The 14,873-nt window shown below is 48.9% G+C and overlaps 4 protein-coding genes across 4 annotated transcripts; 2 read left to right on the top strand and 2 right to left on the bottom strand.

Annotated features, from left to right (window-relative positions):
- Nucleotides 1-10: 10 nt before the first annotated feature.
- On the bottom strand, nt 11-2,040 carry LY89DRAFT_166776 (serine/threonine-protein phosphatase-like protein 2A activator 1). Its single transcript, XM_018205534.1, has 4 exons — nt 1,190-2,040; nt 786-1,137; nt 693-737; nt 11-628 (listed from the first exon to the last, which is right to left on the bottom strand). Exons 1-4 carry the CDS (start codon nt 1,849-1,851, stop codon nt 284-286), a joined length of 1,404 nt encoding a protein of 467 aa, XP_018077432.1. The 5' UTR covers nt 1,852-2,040; the 3' UTR covers nt 11-283.
- Nucleotides 1,975-4,914, top strand: LY89DRAFT_679892 (uncharacterized protein). The gene is made up of 4 exons (XM_018213961.1): nt 1,975-2,160; nt 2,220-3,428; nt 3,476-4,570; nt 4,628-4,914. The coding sequence occupies exons 1-4, from the start codon at nt 2,103-2,105 to the stop codon at nt 4,804-4,806; spliced, it is 2,541 nt and encodes an 846-aa protein (XP_018077431.1). The 5' UTR covers nt 1,975-2,102; the 3' UTR covers nt 4,807-4,914.
- On the bottom strand, nt 4,752-7,449 carry LY89DRAFT_166636 (polysaccharide deacetylase). Its single transcript, XM_018205533.1, has 5 exons — nt 7,221-7,449; nt 6,793-6,945; nt 6,342-6,689; nt 5,311-6,285; nt 4,752-5,250 (listed from the first exon to the last, which is right to left on the bottom strand). The coding sequence occupies exons 1-5, from the start codon at nt 7,309-7,311 to the stop codon at nt 4,952-4,954; spliced, it is 1,866 nt and encodes a 621-aa protein (XP_018077430.1). The 5' UTR covers nt 7,312-7,449; the 3' UTR covers nt 4,752-4,951.
- A 2,697-nt stretch (nt 7,450-10,146) lies between these two features.
- On the top strand, nt 10,147-14,614 carry LY89DRAFT_574090 (putative cyanobacterial phytochrome B; the record flags this gene model as incomplete). Its single annotated transcript, XM_018208721.1, has 6 exons — nt 10,147-10,379; nt 10,429-11,338; nt 11,477-12,043; nt 12,107-12,286; nt 12,343-13,953; nt 14,006-14,614. The coding sequence occupies 6 exons, from the start codon at nt 10,147-10,149 to the stop codon at nt 14,612-14,614; spliced, it is 4,110 nt and encodes a 1,369-aa protein (XP_018077429.1).
- Between the last annotated feature and the right edge of the window lie 259 nt (nt 14,615-14,873).

Genomic DNA, 14,873 nt, shown 5'->3' with positions numbered 1-14,873 from the left:
TTAAGACCTACTTGGGATCATGCTCGAAACCAGATGTTCATGCACGATCTTACTCGTTAGGTGTAACAATTCGAAGTTGACACCTATGCATTCGACGTCTCTGTGGTGCATTTCTTCGTACAGTGATCTAGATACTGAAAGACATGGGGACTGTTTACATTTTAACAGTCCGAAGGAACGCCACTAATGCAATCTAAGTACGGGACGACGCGTCCTTAACCACCAGACGCCCCGCTAAATGCTGCAAATGTACCTTGCTCTTCTCGCATTTCTCTTCTCCTTTTCAGTCCTTGGAAGGTTTTTGGTTAGCCCAAGGGGCTCTGGTCGGCCCATCAGACCACGGAGGTGGCATCGAAGCTCCTCCAGCAGTTCTACCACTACCTCCATCTGTTGCCCATGGGGCTCTCAATGGCGTCACCCCACTGCTAGGCTGACTTGTCGCGGGTCCCACTCTCCCCGCGGCCCACGGTGCTTTAGTCGCGTCCGAGCTTGAGGGAGTCGTTGAATTACGAGCAGAACTCGATCGAGAAGCTGGTTGACTAGCCATATGGACTGTCGTCGTGGCCTGTGTAGCCAAGGGATCTTGGTTCCAGGAGAACAAAGAGCCGAAAGGAAAATGCTGTACGACCTGAAAGTGATATTAGTACTGGGAGCTAGGATTGACTATGATTGAATATAAAAACAGAACTTACCGGAAACTTCGACAGCACTTCTGCATTATACATTTTTATCATGCCCTAATCACGGATTAGATCAACACTTTCTCTCTAGTTGCATGAACGAACCTTGTTTATTTTGCCCCAACCTGACGGTACCCCAGATATGTCGAACAACATGGGGCTGTGCTCCCAAAATGGACCAGTCTTGACATCGTTAATGAAGCCAACCGCTGAAAAGTACATGTTGTGCTTCCTTTCTCTATCTACGATATTCTTCTTCGTGATATCCCCTGGATTGGGAGTTCCTGAGAGAGACCCTTCAAGTGGCATAGCATCGCCATCTTTGATAGCGGGACTGTACTGAGATGAACCAAAAATGTAAGGTAAGAATGAATGATCATCTAATCCCCACACCCCGTGAGAACCAGCTGGCTCTAGCGTGTAAGTCAGGATGAGACGGCGGACCACTCTCAAGTATCTGAGATTATGTTAGCATCCTTCATTGAGCTGGGTGATCCAAGTGGACATACGGCTCGATAACACCAATGACAATACTTCGCTCCACATCACCATTGATTGAGACTTCCTTTGCGAAACCACCAAGCTTCCAGATGCAGCCCAGAAATGCAAGAAAACTAAGTTCATGACCTGTGCCATAGTCCAGCCTTTGAGCACTTCCAAACCCACCTAAAAGGTACGGGATAAGTTCATCCAGAACCGACACACCACCATCCAAGTTGGTGCTAAATTCTAGAACAGGCTTGGGTAGATGAGTTTCTAGTAGAGTCCGAACCCGCCCTTCTAGAAGTTCATACCACTTTCTGAAAGCGACGTTGCCAAATCTTCGGGGTCCAGTATCTGGTGGAGCTTCTTCGATGATGGAGTCTATGCTCTGGAGTAATGCCTGTAGCTTCCGCACTGGCTCGGAATGAGACATCGGCGAATCAAGGGCCCATGTTTGATTTCTATTGGAGACATCCGTCTTTCTGGGACATACAGCTATGTTGAGTTGCATGACGAAGATGCCGATATCACGATAGGCTTGCGAAGTAAGAAAGGCGGGGACATCTTGACCCTCATGAATTCGTTTTACCGGCTTGATGAAGGTATGCGCCTGTGCTGGATCAAGTATGGGCAAGCTGCTCGAAGCAAGTTGGCCTTGTGGCTGCTGAATGCTCGTTGGGGTATCCATCTTGACTTGTGTGACGGTTTGCGGGGTGTTTCGAGCTTGATGGCGGGCTAGGGAGCTTGGGCCCCTGTCTGCCCCTTGTTTTAGCTTTGTTTACAAGCTTGTGCACAACTCCTTCCAGACCGACTTTCGATTCCTCCCCACTACAAGCTACACGAGATCGTAATTCGACTTATGATCTGTAAAGCTCAGGTGTTTCGTCGCAGACTTTCTTGGTAAGGAGCTCAAGTGGGAGCCTGTAGGGCCAAGATCAAATGGCGACAGCATCTGCGAGCGAGACGAGGCTGGAGACGCCCAGGAAAGAGAGCACTGGTATATCACTTTTCATTCACACACCTGCAAGGAGTATTGAAGCTAATCATTGATCATAGGAGTACTTGGCATGCTCAAAAATCTCATCAGTCCTACGAAGAAACCGACTCCGACCAAAGTCGTACCACAAGAAGATCAGATCATGGAGGAGAGCGATGATGTTCCAGAGGAAGAAGAAATGGCGAATGAACCGCCACAAGAGACCCTCGCTCCCCTCCCACCAGCCAATTCGGAAGAGTCTGAGCAAGACTCTCCGATTGCACTTATGCCGCCCGTTAGAGAGTACCTGCCTCGAAAGAATACATACGATGTAGACGAGTCCGATGAACACGAAAAGGTTTCTCCTAGGAAACGAGCAAAGCATATGTCGAAATCCAAGGCACCACTTGTTATGGCGAAGACAAGTAAAGGGCTAGTTCCTGGCAAACAGCACCAGACTCGAGGCAAAGGTAGTGTTTTGAGTGTTCCTACAGTTAACGGTCGAGGAACATCTTCTCGCAAATTTCCAGTAAGAGAGCGTATCGACGAGGAAGCTGTGACAGAGCCGTCAACTCCTCGGAAGGGTAGAGGCCGACCAAAAAAGAATGCTGCCTCTATCCGTGCCTCGGAAGTGCAAGAAACCGAGGCGGTCGTGGAAGATACCAGGAATGTCGATGGAATCCTTTTGGATCCAGGCCCGGAAAATCCCGCCAACATACCTACGACCATTCAACGTGTGCACTCAAAACGGAATCCCGAATCGCTATCTCAAATGATGGCAGACTACAGTGAAGGCGAGGAGGCACCTGCGGCATCTGGGGAGGATCAGGAGCACTTTGACCAGGAGGAAAATGATAATGGAGAGGAGAATGAAGAAAATGGGAGTGGTGAAGAAGAGGACGAGCTCCTCGATGATGCCGAAGACCACTTAATCAAGATAAGACTTCTCAGAGATATGCTTAGCATAGCTAATCAAGTGGGACACAAGGATGTGAACGGTGAATGGAGGTGGCAAGAGGTTGCAGGGAATATCAAAGATAGGAGGGAAACACCTCTAACCGAACCAGGCAAGAGAATCAAGAAAAAGGTCGAGGATCTGATACGACAGTGCCGTCTGTTAGAGGAAGCACAAGAATCAGATCCTAGCATCCCGGATCTTGAAGCAGGGATCTCTTCACGTCTTGTTACTCTAGGAGAAGAGCTTGAAGGTATGCGAAAACCAGGACTTGAGATTCCTGAGGATGAGATGACGCTGGATGAGATGACGCTGATAAAGGAAACCCTTCTTGGTAAACCCTTCTGCAATCTCCCGAATATTATATATTGACTTATTTAGATACGTACTTCAACATTGTCCCAGGGCTTCTCAAAGTCATCGTCGCCTATGCTGAAGCAAAGCTTGACCGAGGTTCAATGGAAGATCATGATCTTGCCGAGTTTCAAGACCTTTGTCGTTGGCTGTTTGATTTGGCAAGTTCGGCTTTGAAGCATCCACCAAGACTGCAGCCCAAAGCTGCTGCACGCTCGAAGGGTATCTCTTATCGGATCTCACAGCCAACTAGAAGCGTGTTAGCCCAACTTGGGCCCTTTCTGCAAAAATTGGACAAAGAATTGGCTTCTCGACAACGTGCCGAAGAAGCAGCTGAGCGTCGCCGACTAGCCCCTGGATTGGCTAAGAAGCGTGAAGAAGAGGAAGCACGAATGAGAACCGAGAGGAGACGTGCTTTAAATCAGCTTCACCGGGAGCAATGGGCAGCTCTCGAAAGAATACAGAATGACCCCGAGCGGCAAGCTTGGAGACGAGTTACCAGTTCCAATCCACAGAAAGACGCTCTTCGTTCCAGCTATCGCTCATCCACCAATTCGTCGCAACGTAATCCCGAGCAAGAGATTGTCGACGAGGACGATCCATTTAGCGAAGACGATAGACGCCAGGCTGAAGAACCCAGTAGGTCTTCCGCAAGGGACGCCCGCGAACAAGAGCGAATTCGCAGAGAGGAAAGGTTGCGTGAGCAAGAGAAGATCCGCCTGGAAGACGAGGCACGATGGGAGCAGGAGAGGGCTCGAGAACGCAAGGAGCTTCACAAGCTCCAACACAAAGTTTTTCAGGAAAGGCTCCGAGAAAGGTTTGACGAACCTTTTTGGGGACAAGTTCTGTACAAAGACATCGTCCGAGCTGAGGAAGCTAGAGCGCTCTCCCAGTCAAGATCTCGTTCTCAAACAATCGAGCAGAATGGCCACGCTGGTGAAGACGATAATCGTGCAGACAATGACCCAGATGCCGAATCAGACGATCCTTTCGCTGATGAGGATGCTCCTAAGCCACAGAAAGTATTTGATTACAAAAGGGGTGACCATCTCAACAACGCGAAGCCTGTCTCCGACCAGGAAAAAGATTTATTTGTTGAGATGATGATGCACGGACATGGAGGTGATAATAATAGCAATTTGAGGAGAAGAAAGATGTGATCATACTGACATCAAGCAGACCCAAATCGTTACCAGCGAGCCGCCCAGAGACTCCAAAGAACCATGGACGAAATCTTTGCAATGGCAAAGGACTTCCAGGAGGCAATGGACGCGGAGCACGAGAAAGGAAACATCAATGAGGAATGTGATAAATGGACTTATAGCGTCTGGCAAGCGCCAAACAGCGAGGCTACTTGATTTTCGGATCGGCGTTGAACGAGAAAAAAGGGGTTTGGCGTTTGGGAGATTATGTTTATGATACCCCTATATCCACATACTGGATTGCTTTGCTAGTTCAAAATTGCCTTATTTTTTTGCTCTCACACAAGCTTCCACCAGTTCCTCAAATCTTCTGTCTCGCCTTCCACTCTCTAGCTACATCCTCATACCTACAAAATCTCACTTCCTCTCGCCACCCTTTCAGCCAAGTGATCATCTGGTCAATCATCCCAATCACATGCGCCATCCCCGAAGTATCAGGGTGCAGCACTAGCGGGAAGATGAAATGGCCCCCTCTCTCGTCGTCGTCAGAGGACTCGTGGTATAAATACTCGAATCGAGATTGCCACATGGAGAGGATACTACTTGTCGGCACGTAGCCGTGCGAGTTTGGTGCTGCGGGCAGGAATTGCATCGGTGTCACTGTCGCTTTCTGTTAGTTTGCAGTTTGGAGGGGACGGGAGGGGATGGGATGGGACGAACTATCTTCCATGTACCAATTTGCTGGTAGTTCTACGAGCGTCTTGTCGTTTGGTGGGGAGGGCGGAGGGAGGGGTTTCATCCATGTGCTGGCCTGGACGTGGGGCGAGAAATCGATGGGTTGGATGGCGGGTGTTTGGGGCAGGAAATAGGGTTGTGAGTCGTGGTGCGTTAGGGAGGAATCTTTTGCTTCATCAGTCCTGCCTTGCAGAGGGGAGAGGGGAGAGAGAGAGAGAAACGTACCGTATAAGAACCCCTGTTCCTCAAGACATTTAACGGTATTTTCCCTAAGTTGATACAACGGTGCTCTCCAACCCCGCGGTCTCTTCCCCGTGAGATTGGTAGCCAACTCAACACACCTGGTTATAACATCTCTTTCTTGCGTTTCTGTCATCTGAGACCCGCCCTCGTGCGCGTACCCGTGACATCCTATCTCTGCTCCGCTGTCCAAGATCATCTTCGTTTGCGTGGGAAATGTTTCCATGGAGTGCCCGGGTATGAACCATGTTACGTCTGAAGAGATCCGGTGCTTTTTAAACAGCTTCAAGAGTCGAGGGACCCCGACTTGGCCGGAGAAGTAGCCGGAGCTGTAGTCGGACATGTTGGTCGTGGACGAGGCGCCCGTTCCTAGGAAGCCGGATATGGCGTCGAAGTCGATGGATAGGAGGACTTTGATGTTTCTTTTGGGCGGTGGGAGAGTTTGGGGAATTGGCACTGATTCTTCTCTCTTTGTTAATTCAGAGGTCGAGGGTTCAAGAATCTCGTCTCTCTTCCAGACAACACGTCCTTCCATGCCACCGTCGACACTGATACATTCTCCCGTAATATGTCCAGCGGCCCGGTGACTGGCCAGGAAAGCCATGGTGCGGGCTACGTCTTCTGGTTTGGCGATTTTGCGGAGCGGGACGGTGGCTTGTGCTTCTGTCCACATTTCGTTCGGATCATCGAGTCGTCCTTCGATTAACGGTGTGTCGACCCCTTTTCCCTTCCTGTTAGTATAAAAGCCCATCTAGAACAAGGGAAAAGAAGCTTACACCCAGGCGCAACAGCATTAATCCTGGCCTTACTATTCAACCTCACAATCTCATTCTTGACTCCGCGAACCAAGCCATATTGCAAGCCCGCTTTGCCGGAAGCATATTCGATATGGCCAGCCTGTCCGAATTTCCCGGTTTCAGAGCCTGTGACTACGATGGCGAGGTTCTCGATTTCTTGGCCCGAGTGGGCGGTTTGCTGGGCGGAGGCGGAGAGGAGGAAGTGTTTTATGGTCAGGAAGGTGCCTTGGATGTTATTGGTGTAGGTCTTTTGCCAGAGGGGGAGGGGGAGTTGCCAGATGGGGTAGGAATGCGATTCGTCGGTTATGCCGGCGTTGGCTATTAGGACTGTTTGATAGGTTAGTGTGTGTGTTTTTGGAGAGTATATAGATGGTCACTCTTGAATTTGATACTCGAAGTTTGTTTGGAAGAGGAGCTAAGTTTGACGTACTGTTGATAGGTCCATGATGAGCCACGGCTTGGGCGATGCATTTTTCAATCGAGGGCTCGGATGATATGTCGCCGTTGACGGTAAAGAGTTGATGGGAGGAGGGGAGGCTGGTGATAGGATGGAGGTCGTGGGCTGTTACTTTGCAGCCTTGGTCTGTGTAGTGTAAGATTTTGAGAGGAGCTTTTTGATAAGGGACAGTATAAACGGAATTGAGTGAGTGTTCTCTCATTCAGATATCAACATGTAACATTGTAGCATCTGGTTGTACCTTGTTGTAACTTGTAGTTGGATGCAACATGAGATTGAAAGTGCAAGTAGCAAAGATGTTAAGTGGGATGCAGCCACTCGCTCTAATTTACCCAACACAACAAGAAATGTCGATTGAACGTATGGTATAGAGATATTAAAAAAAGGATTTGCTCTCATACCTAGAAACTCTTTGACAGCTTGAGAGCCAATGCCGCCAGCAGCACCGGTAATGAATACATGATAACCTTCGAGCCCCAGGAATGAAGACATCTTGAGAGTGCGAGTATGTGCAGGACTTTTTATGAACCTTTAATTATTCAAGAAAAATCATATATGACATTTCATGAGGTAGTGGCAACTCATAACTTTGACCAGGACTTAAGTAAGTCGTGTTATAAATTTGGTTCTTATCGGGACATCACTTTTTGACTTCGCGATAAAAGCAACCCATCCCATCTTTCAAGCTTCAATTGTCAACAGCAACAACAATCAAAACACAATCAGTAGTCAGCAATGTACATTATCGTCTCACATTGGCTTCAGAATCTCAAGTCTCCTCCAATTCATTACGGAATTTGCTTCTATCACGTGCCGTCCGCAGAACTCCCATTTTCGCCCCTCTCTCTGCAGATCGTCGCAGGGTAGGCAAGCCACAGATCTCATTATTCTGGGGAGGATGCGGAATGCGACCCTGGGAAGTTAACGACATCAGTGGCGGTGTTGAAACAAAGTGGAAATGCATGGTGAGGTCATCGAAATGCAACATTCTTGATGAGACGACCGCATCTTTTTTTATTTTCGCTCAGCTGTGGGAATGTTAAGGGTCCTGATCTTGTACAGTATGTTCAGGGGCTTGGAAATTCAGGGTCCTTGTCTTGGTTTCCCAGTGGACACAGCGGAAGGAATGGCCTGAATCCACCTGCAAGAAGGGATTACTTTCCTCTTGGTGGGTGGGATTCCGTGAAGCTCATGTCTTCTTTCAGCCACGGGCGCATTCTTGGTAATAGATCTGTAGATTGCTCCCGTTCCATGATTCGTTGGCGGAGAGAAGGCTCCTATTTCAAACTGCAGCGAGTCATCGGGCGCAGAGCTCGCAGGAGTAGCGGCTGCTATGCTCTTTTATGGGTGTACCGACCGAGAATGTCAAAGAAGGAAATATGCTCTAAGTGGATGAGCTGTGTTTGCTCCAGGAACCAACCATGATGCTTGGATAGCCAATGAGCCTGTCCTCCTGCATAAAGCATGTGATAGAAAAGGAGAAATGCCATACCTTAGAACTGCAAAACATTCGCCTTGGAAATACAGTAACTCGACGCTGATCTTCATAAATTTATGCAACGACTTGAAGGTCGAAAGACAAACCTGTGAACATAGCATGCAATATTAGTAATTGTGCCTTGATGCCGGGCCCCCACTCGGGCGCGGACAAAGTCGATTCTCAGCCATCGTTAATTTTCCATCGAACTTTCATTTGGCCATGCTAGACGTTGCCCAAGAAGGATTCGCGGGACCACACTCAGCATGGGTAACCTTAGATCTTCTCCACTCTTGCGATAAACCTTCCGTCGTTGGACAACTCTAAACTTCTTACCTGGTCAAGTCGGCTGAGCGAGCACCTAGACCAGACCAGAGATGCACTGCATGCTCAGAGGCCAATCTCATACCGTCCTTGTCAGTAGTCGTGCTCGCGTTTCCTTTCGTCGTAATGCAATTTTAGAGTCCGCGGCGTCTTCACGCTCACGCGAGGGAAAGGGAAATCGGTACTGTCGGTACTTTCGTCGGTTTCATGAAAGACTTACACCTTTTTCAACGGGGTGGCAATTGTCCAAACCTTCGTCCGACACCATTATCAAACCCAAAAAAGTTCGATACGACGCGTTAGGATATATCCCGTCGACGACAACAAGCGACCAGGGAAAATCCGGTCGTAGAGCCGGGTTTCTTTAATCCTGGATAGAGGGACAGAGAAGGGGATCCACACCACTGGAACTTGGACAGCGACAGTCTGTGCCGAGTAACCAGGATAGTGCAAGTCGCTATTCCTCTCTCCGCGTGAACAGATCCGCTAATCCCATCCTCGCCACCTCACCTCGCGACTTCGACGACAAGCTGGAAAAAAAGACATTGTCAACGGCCATCTTCAGACCTCACTTGCCTCGAGCGGGCGCTCTGCTCGTCGTTCCTTCTCCAGCTTGAGATTGCAAATTTTTTTTTTTATCTCTCCGGTCAACAGAACCACGTCACTATCCTTCATTGACGTGGACGATTTCGCTGTGCTTGCGCCGATCGACAGTCAGAGAAGCCTCTCCTTTGTTCCTGAGATACGAACACGTTCCCGAACGACGATTAGCACAGAGACCTGCAGACAAAGCTTAATGCATACTGCGCGTAAATCAATACATATTCGAGTGCTGCAATTAAGGTCCGCTTCGCAAGAAATCTTCTCATCCAGTGAGGATTCAACAGTAGGAGGCTGAGAGCTCCCCTCAAGTCTTCAAGATGTGGCCCGGGGGAGGTGACAAAGTGGTGGAGGATCATACGAAAGGCGTCGAGTCCCCCCTCACGGTTGAACTTCCTCGGCAGAACGCAGATTCTCCTGAGGCCAATGAGATACCTTCAAGAAGACAGTCAGTCTCTCCAAAAGCAGCCGCACAAGCCCAGCCGCCCCGATTATGGTCCTCAGATGTTCACAAGGAATTCGTCCCGGTCCCGGCTCACGACGGCTATTCCTCTTGGAGTGCAAGCTCGGACAAACAACTTGGAAGCCCAGGTACACTCAGTGATCGTGTGTTTCCCATCAGAAGTGTGGTCAGTGTGGATGCTACTCAGACGCCAAGTATAATCCAACCACGGAACTCGAGCGAGCAAGACTATTTTCCAGCTGGAATCATACCTCAAAATACGGCAGGCCATGACATTGCTGGGACACCTCGCGAAAGACAACGTTCTGGCGGCCAGTCTATATCTGAGGCAGATGGTAGACCAACCCCTCGGCCCAGAAAACAATATGAGTCTCGCTCGTCCCAAGAGCGGTCCAGAGGTGATCGAAAGGCGTCCTTCTCGAACTCAAATACCGAATCCGATCGATATGGAGGAGGTAGCAGAATGCAGCTGTTTAGTGACGCTGGGTCAGAAAGATCTAATGACATTCGGAATTCTGAAAATGCTAGTGGGACTCGTACGACGAATACTCCTTCAGTGGGTAGTCGCAGCGGCGCCGATCAAGATAGTATTACAGGCCTTGTTACTGCGAGGTTTAAGCATATCATAACAGCAGAAGGCCACGCCGTCATTACTGGTCGTGATGGGGAGACATTGCAGCGCTGCGAAGACGAGCCGTAGGTTCCGTATCAACATCTTATGCCAGTGGTTGCTAACCTTTCGCAGGATCCACATTCCTGGAGCTGTGCAATCCTTTGGTCTGCTGATGGCATTGGAAGAAAAAGAGGAAGGTCAACTGCTGGTTCGAGTAGTCAGTGAGAACTCACATCGAATGATTGGCTACCATCCCCAGGAACTCTTCAAGTTAACAAGCTTTACCGATATTCTCAGCGAGGAGCAAACGGACAATCTTCTGGATCATGTTGATTTCATTCGCGACGAGGAAGCCGATCCTGCAACAAACGGACCTGAAGTCTTTACCATCTCCATCAAGCCGCCAAAGTCGGGCAAGAGAAATCAGAAACTGTGGTGTGCTATGCACATCAATCCTGCACACCCTGATCTCATCATATGTGAATTTGAACTGGACGATGATCAGGTGAACCCCTTGACACCTCCAAGCAGTGATACGCCAGAGCCTCCGGAAGATACACTAGACAGCCAGCCAACTCAAGAAGAATATGCCGAGAGTACGAACATCGGCAGTAAGCCCTTACGAGTTCTGCGAAGCGCAAGGAAGCGCAAAGGAGAAGCTGCGGCGATGGAAGTCTTCAACATTATGTCTCAGGTTCAAGAACAGTTGGCATCGGCTCCTAATCTTGACAAGTTTCTGAAAATCTTGGTTGGTGTGGTTAAAGAGCTTACTGGGTTCCATCGAGTTATGATATATCAATTCGACGCAGGTTTTAATGGCCGAGTTGTGACGGAACTTGTCGACCCTAGGGCTACCAAGGATCTCTACAAAGGCCTTAACTTTCCTGCCTCGGATATTCCAAAGCAGGCCCGCGATTTGTATAAAGTTAACAAGGTCCGATTACTCTATGATCGAGATCTAGAGACGGCACGACTGGTTTGTCGCAGCGTAGAAGATCTGGAGACACCCCTGGATCTTTCTTTCAGCTACTTACGAGCCATGGTAAGTCACCTTCTTCTTCTCACTATCTATATAACCTGGAGACTCGGCATCGCCATTCCATCGACAAGCATCACTGGATCACTCATACGTCCTTGGGACCTTCAGATGGTACGAGAAGTGTGCTAACCCCGAGTTTAGTCCCCTATTCACATTAAATATCTTGCAAATATGGCTGTTCGCGCTAGCATGAGTATCTCGATCAATGCCTTTAATGAATTATGGGGTCTGATTGCTTGCCACTCTTACGGTCACAAGGGGATGCGTGTTTCATTTCCGATTAGAAAGATGTGCCGTTTGGTTGGAGACACAGCTTCGAGGAATATAGAAAGGTTGTCGTATGCTTCTCGTTTACAAGCTCGCAAGCTTATCAATACGGTCCCAACTGAAGCCAATCCATCTGGCTATATTATCGCCTCTTCCGACGACCTCCTCAAACTTTTCGATGCCGATTTTGGCTTACTCTCAATTAAAGGAGAGACCAAGATTCTCGGCAAACTCGATCAGTCACAGGAGGCACTTGCTATGTTGGAATACCTTCGTCTGCGCAAGATCACCTCTGTCATTACGTCCCAAGATTTTCGAGAGGATTTTCCAGACTTGCGTTATCCTCCAGGCTTCGATGTCATTGCAGGTCTTCTTCTTGTCCCATTAAGCGTCGGAGGTAGTGACTTCATCGTTTTCTTCCGCAGAGGTCAGGTCAAAGAGGTAGGTCTTCATCACATCTCCCATGGCGTATGTTGTGTTACTATACTCACTGGGAAAATTCAGGTGAAATGGGCTGGTAATCCATATGAAAAATTCATAAAGGAGGGCACAGAAGGCTATCTAGAACCACGCAAAAGCTTCAAGACGTGGAGTGAAACTGTTGTCGGTAAGTGTCGAGAATGGACTGAAGAGCAGGTCGAAACTGCTGCTGTTCTCTGTCTCGTGTATGGAAAGTTCATCGAGGTAAGTCTATTTCCGCGATCAATCTGTTTCATTCAGTTACCAACATCTCTCTTTAGGTATGGCGGCAGAAAGAAGCCGCTCTCCAAAGCAGTCAATTGACAAGGCTTCTATTGGCCAACTCTGCTCACGAAGTTCGAACTCCACTGAACGCTATTATCAATTATCTCGAGTTAGCGCTCGAAGGTGCTCTTGATCAGGAAACGAGAGATAATCTTGCAAAATCCCATTCGGCATCGAAGTCCCTGATCTATGTCATCAACGACCTCCTTGATCTGACAAAGACCGAGGAAGGCCAAGACCTGATTAAGGACGAGGTTTTTGATCTTTCAGCCACCATCCGCGAAGCTACAGATTCGTTCAGAAGCGAGGCTAAGAGGAAAGGCATTGAGTACGATGTTATCGAGCAGCCTGGTGTACCCCAACTCGTTCACGGCGATCAGCGTCGTGTAAGGCAAGCCATCGCCAACATCACAGCCAATGCTATGCAACACACAACTAGTGGTTGGATTCGTGTTGAAGTCTGGCTTCAAGAAGTACAAGAAGATAGGGCTACAGTCGAAATCGTCGTCCAAGATAGTGGGGCCGGGATGTCAAACGAAAAACTCGACGCCCTATTCAGAGATCTGGAACAAGTGAGTACTGATGGCGATTATCTCTTCGACGAAACACCAGATGACTCTGTTGCCAAACTACCCCCGAACAAGGATAATCGTACGTTGGGCCTCGGTCTAGCGATGGTTGCTAGGATCGTACGAAACATGGACGGACAGCTGAGACTTAAGTCGGAAGAAAACAAAGGTTCTCGCTTCGTGATACAGCTGCCTTTCGCACTGCCGAATGAGGATGCCTCTACTGAAGACAAGTCTGGACGCCCGAAAACCGCCTCTGTCGTACCGTCTGTTGCAACGCCTCCACCGGCTGCTACAGAAGGAGAGGTTACTCTTGTTGATAAAGTAAGCTCTTTGAGGGTAGATGGCGTCGTTCGCAAACGCAGTCTCGAGGAAATCGCAAGCATGCGCAGTCATCGAAGTGGTTCCAGTAATGGAAGCAACGCAAGCAAGAAGAGTGACGTTGATCGACTCATCGATGCCATCTCTACTCCACTGGCAGTGGGCGAAGCGGAATCTGAAGAACGCAGCCTCCAGAGGTCAGCCAGCAAGGGGAGTAGTACTCACAGCCGTAAGAGCGCTGGTAGCTATGGAGGTCAGTCTTCGGTTCGGGCCTCCGCCGACAGGCCCGGACACTTGACTCGTTCGAGATCTTACGGAGCACCGGAACATTTACGTACCAACTTAGAGGGTCCTTCTGGATCTGAGTTCGTTACTGATAACAAGACCCTGTTGAAAGCCGTCCGAATGCCTGACGAATTCATGGAATCCCCGACAGTGGAATACCCTCATTCCGCCTCCCGAGTTTTGTTTGATATTCCAGACAAGCAGGGCAAAACGAATGCACACAGAGAATCTACTTCTTCTAGGCCGAAGACACCGAACGCAGAGCACTTGAAAATTCTGGTTGCAGAGGACGACCCTGTCAACAGCAAAATAATACAGAAGCGATTGGAAAAGATCGGACATGAAGTGCACCACACCGTCAATGGAGAAGATTGCGCTAGTGCTTATGGAGAAAAGCCTGCTTTCTTCGATGTGGTGCTCATGGATATGCAGGTAAGTACAATCACAATCAACAATATAGTCTTCAATGCTAACGCCCATCAAGATGCCAATCGTAGATGGCCTCACTTCGACGAAGATGATTCGCTCGCATGAGAAAAGTCACCCCGATAGCCGTCTCTCCCCTCGAGCATCTGCAAACGGCCGAGTTCCTATTTTTGCCGTTTCTGCGTCCTTAGTCGAGCGTGAACGACAAACATACATCAATGCAGGATTTGATGGTTGGGTTTTGAAGCCTATTGATTTCAAACGTCTCAACGTATTGCTCGAGGGAATTGTTGTGGAGAATACTAGGAATTCTTGTCTATATCATCCTGGTGGTTGGGAGAAAGGCGGGTGGTTTCATCGAAATCAGCCTTCTATCTTGCGAGCGTCGACTTTCCCTTCAGAGAAGACTCCGGTTCAACTTCCACCCGGACGAGAAGTCTCCCAGCCCGATATGGATTCTCTAAACAGCAGCGAATCTGGGTCAGTTACGCCCAGAATGGAGCCGATGGAGCCGAGGAAGCCGTTAATCCACGATGAGCGACTCAACGCACAGTCGGAGGCTGAGAATAAGCTTGGTGTCCAAGGTATGGAGGACAATTCGGTGGAAGAAACTCCCGCAATTGAAGACCGCCAGGTGGAGGATGTGACAGATAAGACTCAGGAATGAGCAGTGGTGAGAGAAAGATGTTAGATGCGTCGACTTTGTCCGCATCAGAGAGATGATTATGTATGATGATTTCGCAAGGTTACGGAGTTTAGACGCACACATAGGTGGCCAGGTCACTGGTTGCAATTCACGAAATCATGGGAGCGGGGGTTATTATGGCGTAAAGAGGGCATACATAGCAAGCAGTGCGGGTAGTCTATTGCTCTGGACTTCGATCGATTTTTTGTGGTCGTGCATAGCTTGCGATGGAGGGGTTGTA

This window comes from Mollisia scopiformis (assembly GCF_001500285.1).
Source record: "Mollisia scopiformis unplaced genomic scaffold LY89scaffold_2, whole genome shotgun sequence".
In the NCBI taxonomy this organism is placed as follows: Eukaryota; Fungi; Ascomycota; class Leotiomycetes; order Helotiales; family Mollisiaceae; genus Mollisia; species Mollisia scopiformis.
Note: the sequence above shows the minus strand (reverse complement) of the source record. Positions and strands in the feature narration are given on the sequence as shown.

What these genes read in the sequence shown, in the direction of transcription:
- LY89DRAFT_166776 (XM_018205534.1), bottom strand. Translation starts at nt 1,851, where the DNA reads ATGGATACCCCAACGAGCATTCAGCAGCCACAAGGCCAACTTGCTTCG. An exon ending in GTCATTGGTGTTATCGAGCC is followed by an intron (nt 1,138 to 1,189) that starts GTATGTCCACTT and finishes ACATAATCTCAG; the next exon opens with ATACTTGAGAGTGGTCCGCC. An exon ending in AAGTGCTGTCGAAGTTTCCG is followed by an intron (nt 629 to 692) that starts GTAAGTTCTGTT and finishes TATCACTTTCAG; the next exon opens with GTCGTACAGCATTTTCCTTT.
- LY89DRAFT_679892 (XM_018213961.1), top strand. Translation starts at nt 2,103, where the DNA reads ATGGCGACAGCATCTGCGAGCGAGACGAGGCTGGAGACGCCCAGGAAA. An exon ending in GCCCAGGAAAGAGAGCACTG is followed by an intron (nt 2,161 to 2,219) that starts GTATATCACTTT and finishes CATTGATCATAG; the next exon opens with GAGTACTTGGCATGCTCAAA. An exon ending in GATGATGCACGGACATGGAG is followed by an intron (nt 4,571 to 4,627) that starts GTGATAATAATA and finishes GACATCAAGCAG; the next exon opens with ACCCAAATCGTTACCAGCGA.
- LY89DRAFT_166636 (XM_018205533.1), bottom strand. Translation starts at nt 7,311, where the DNA reads ATGTCTTCATTCCTGGGGCTCGAAGGTTATCATGTATTCATTACCGGT. An exon ending in TAATGCTGTTGCGCCTGGGT is followed by an intron (nt 6,286 to 6,341) that starts GTAAGCTTCTTT and finishes GGAAGGGAAAAG; the next exon opens with GGGTCGACACACCGTTAATC. An exon ending in AAATTGGTACATGGAAGATA is followed by an intron (nt 5,251 to 5,310) that starts GTTCGTCCCATC and finishes AGAAAGCGACAG; the next exon opens with TGACACCGATGCAATTCCTG.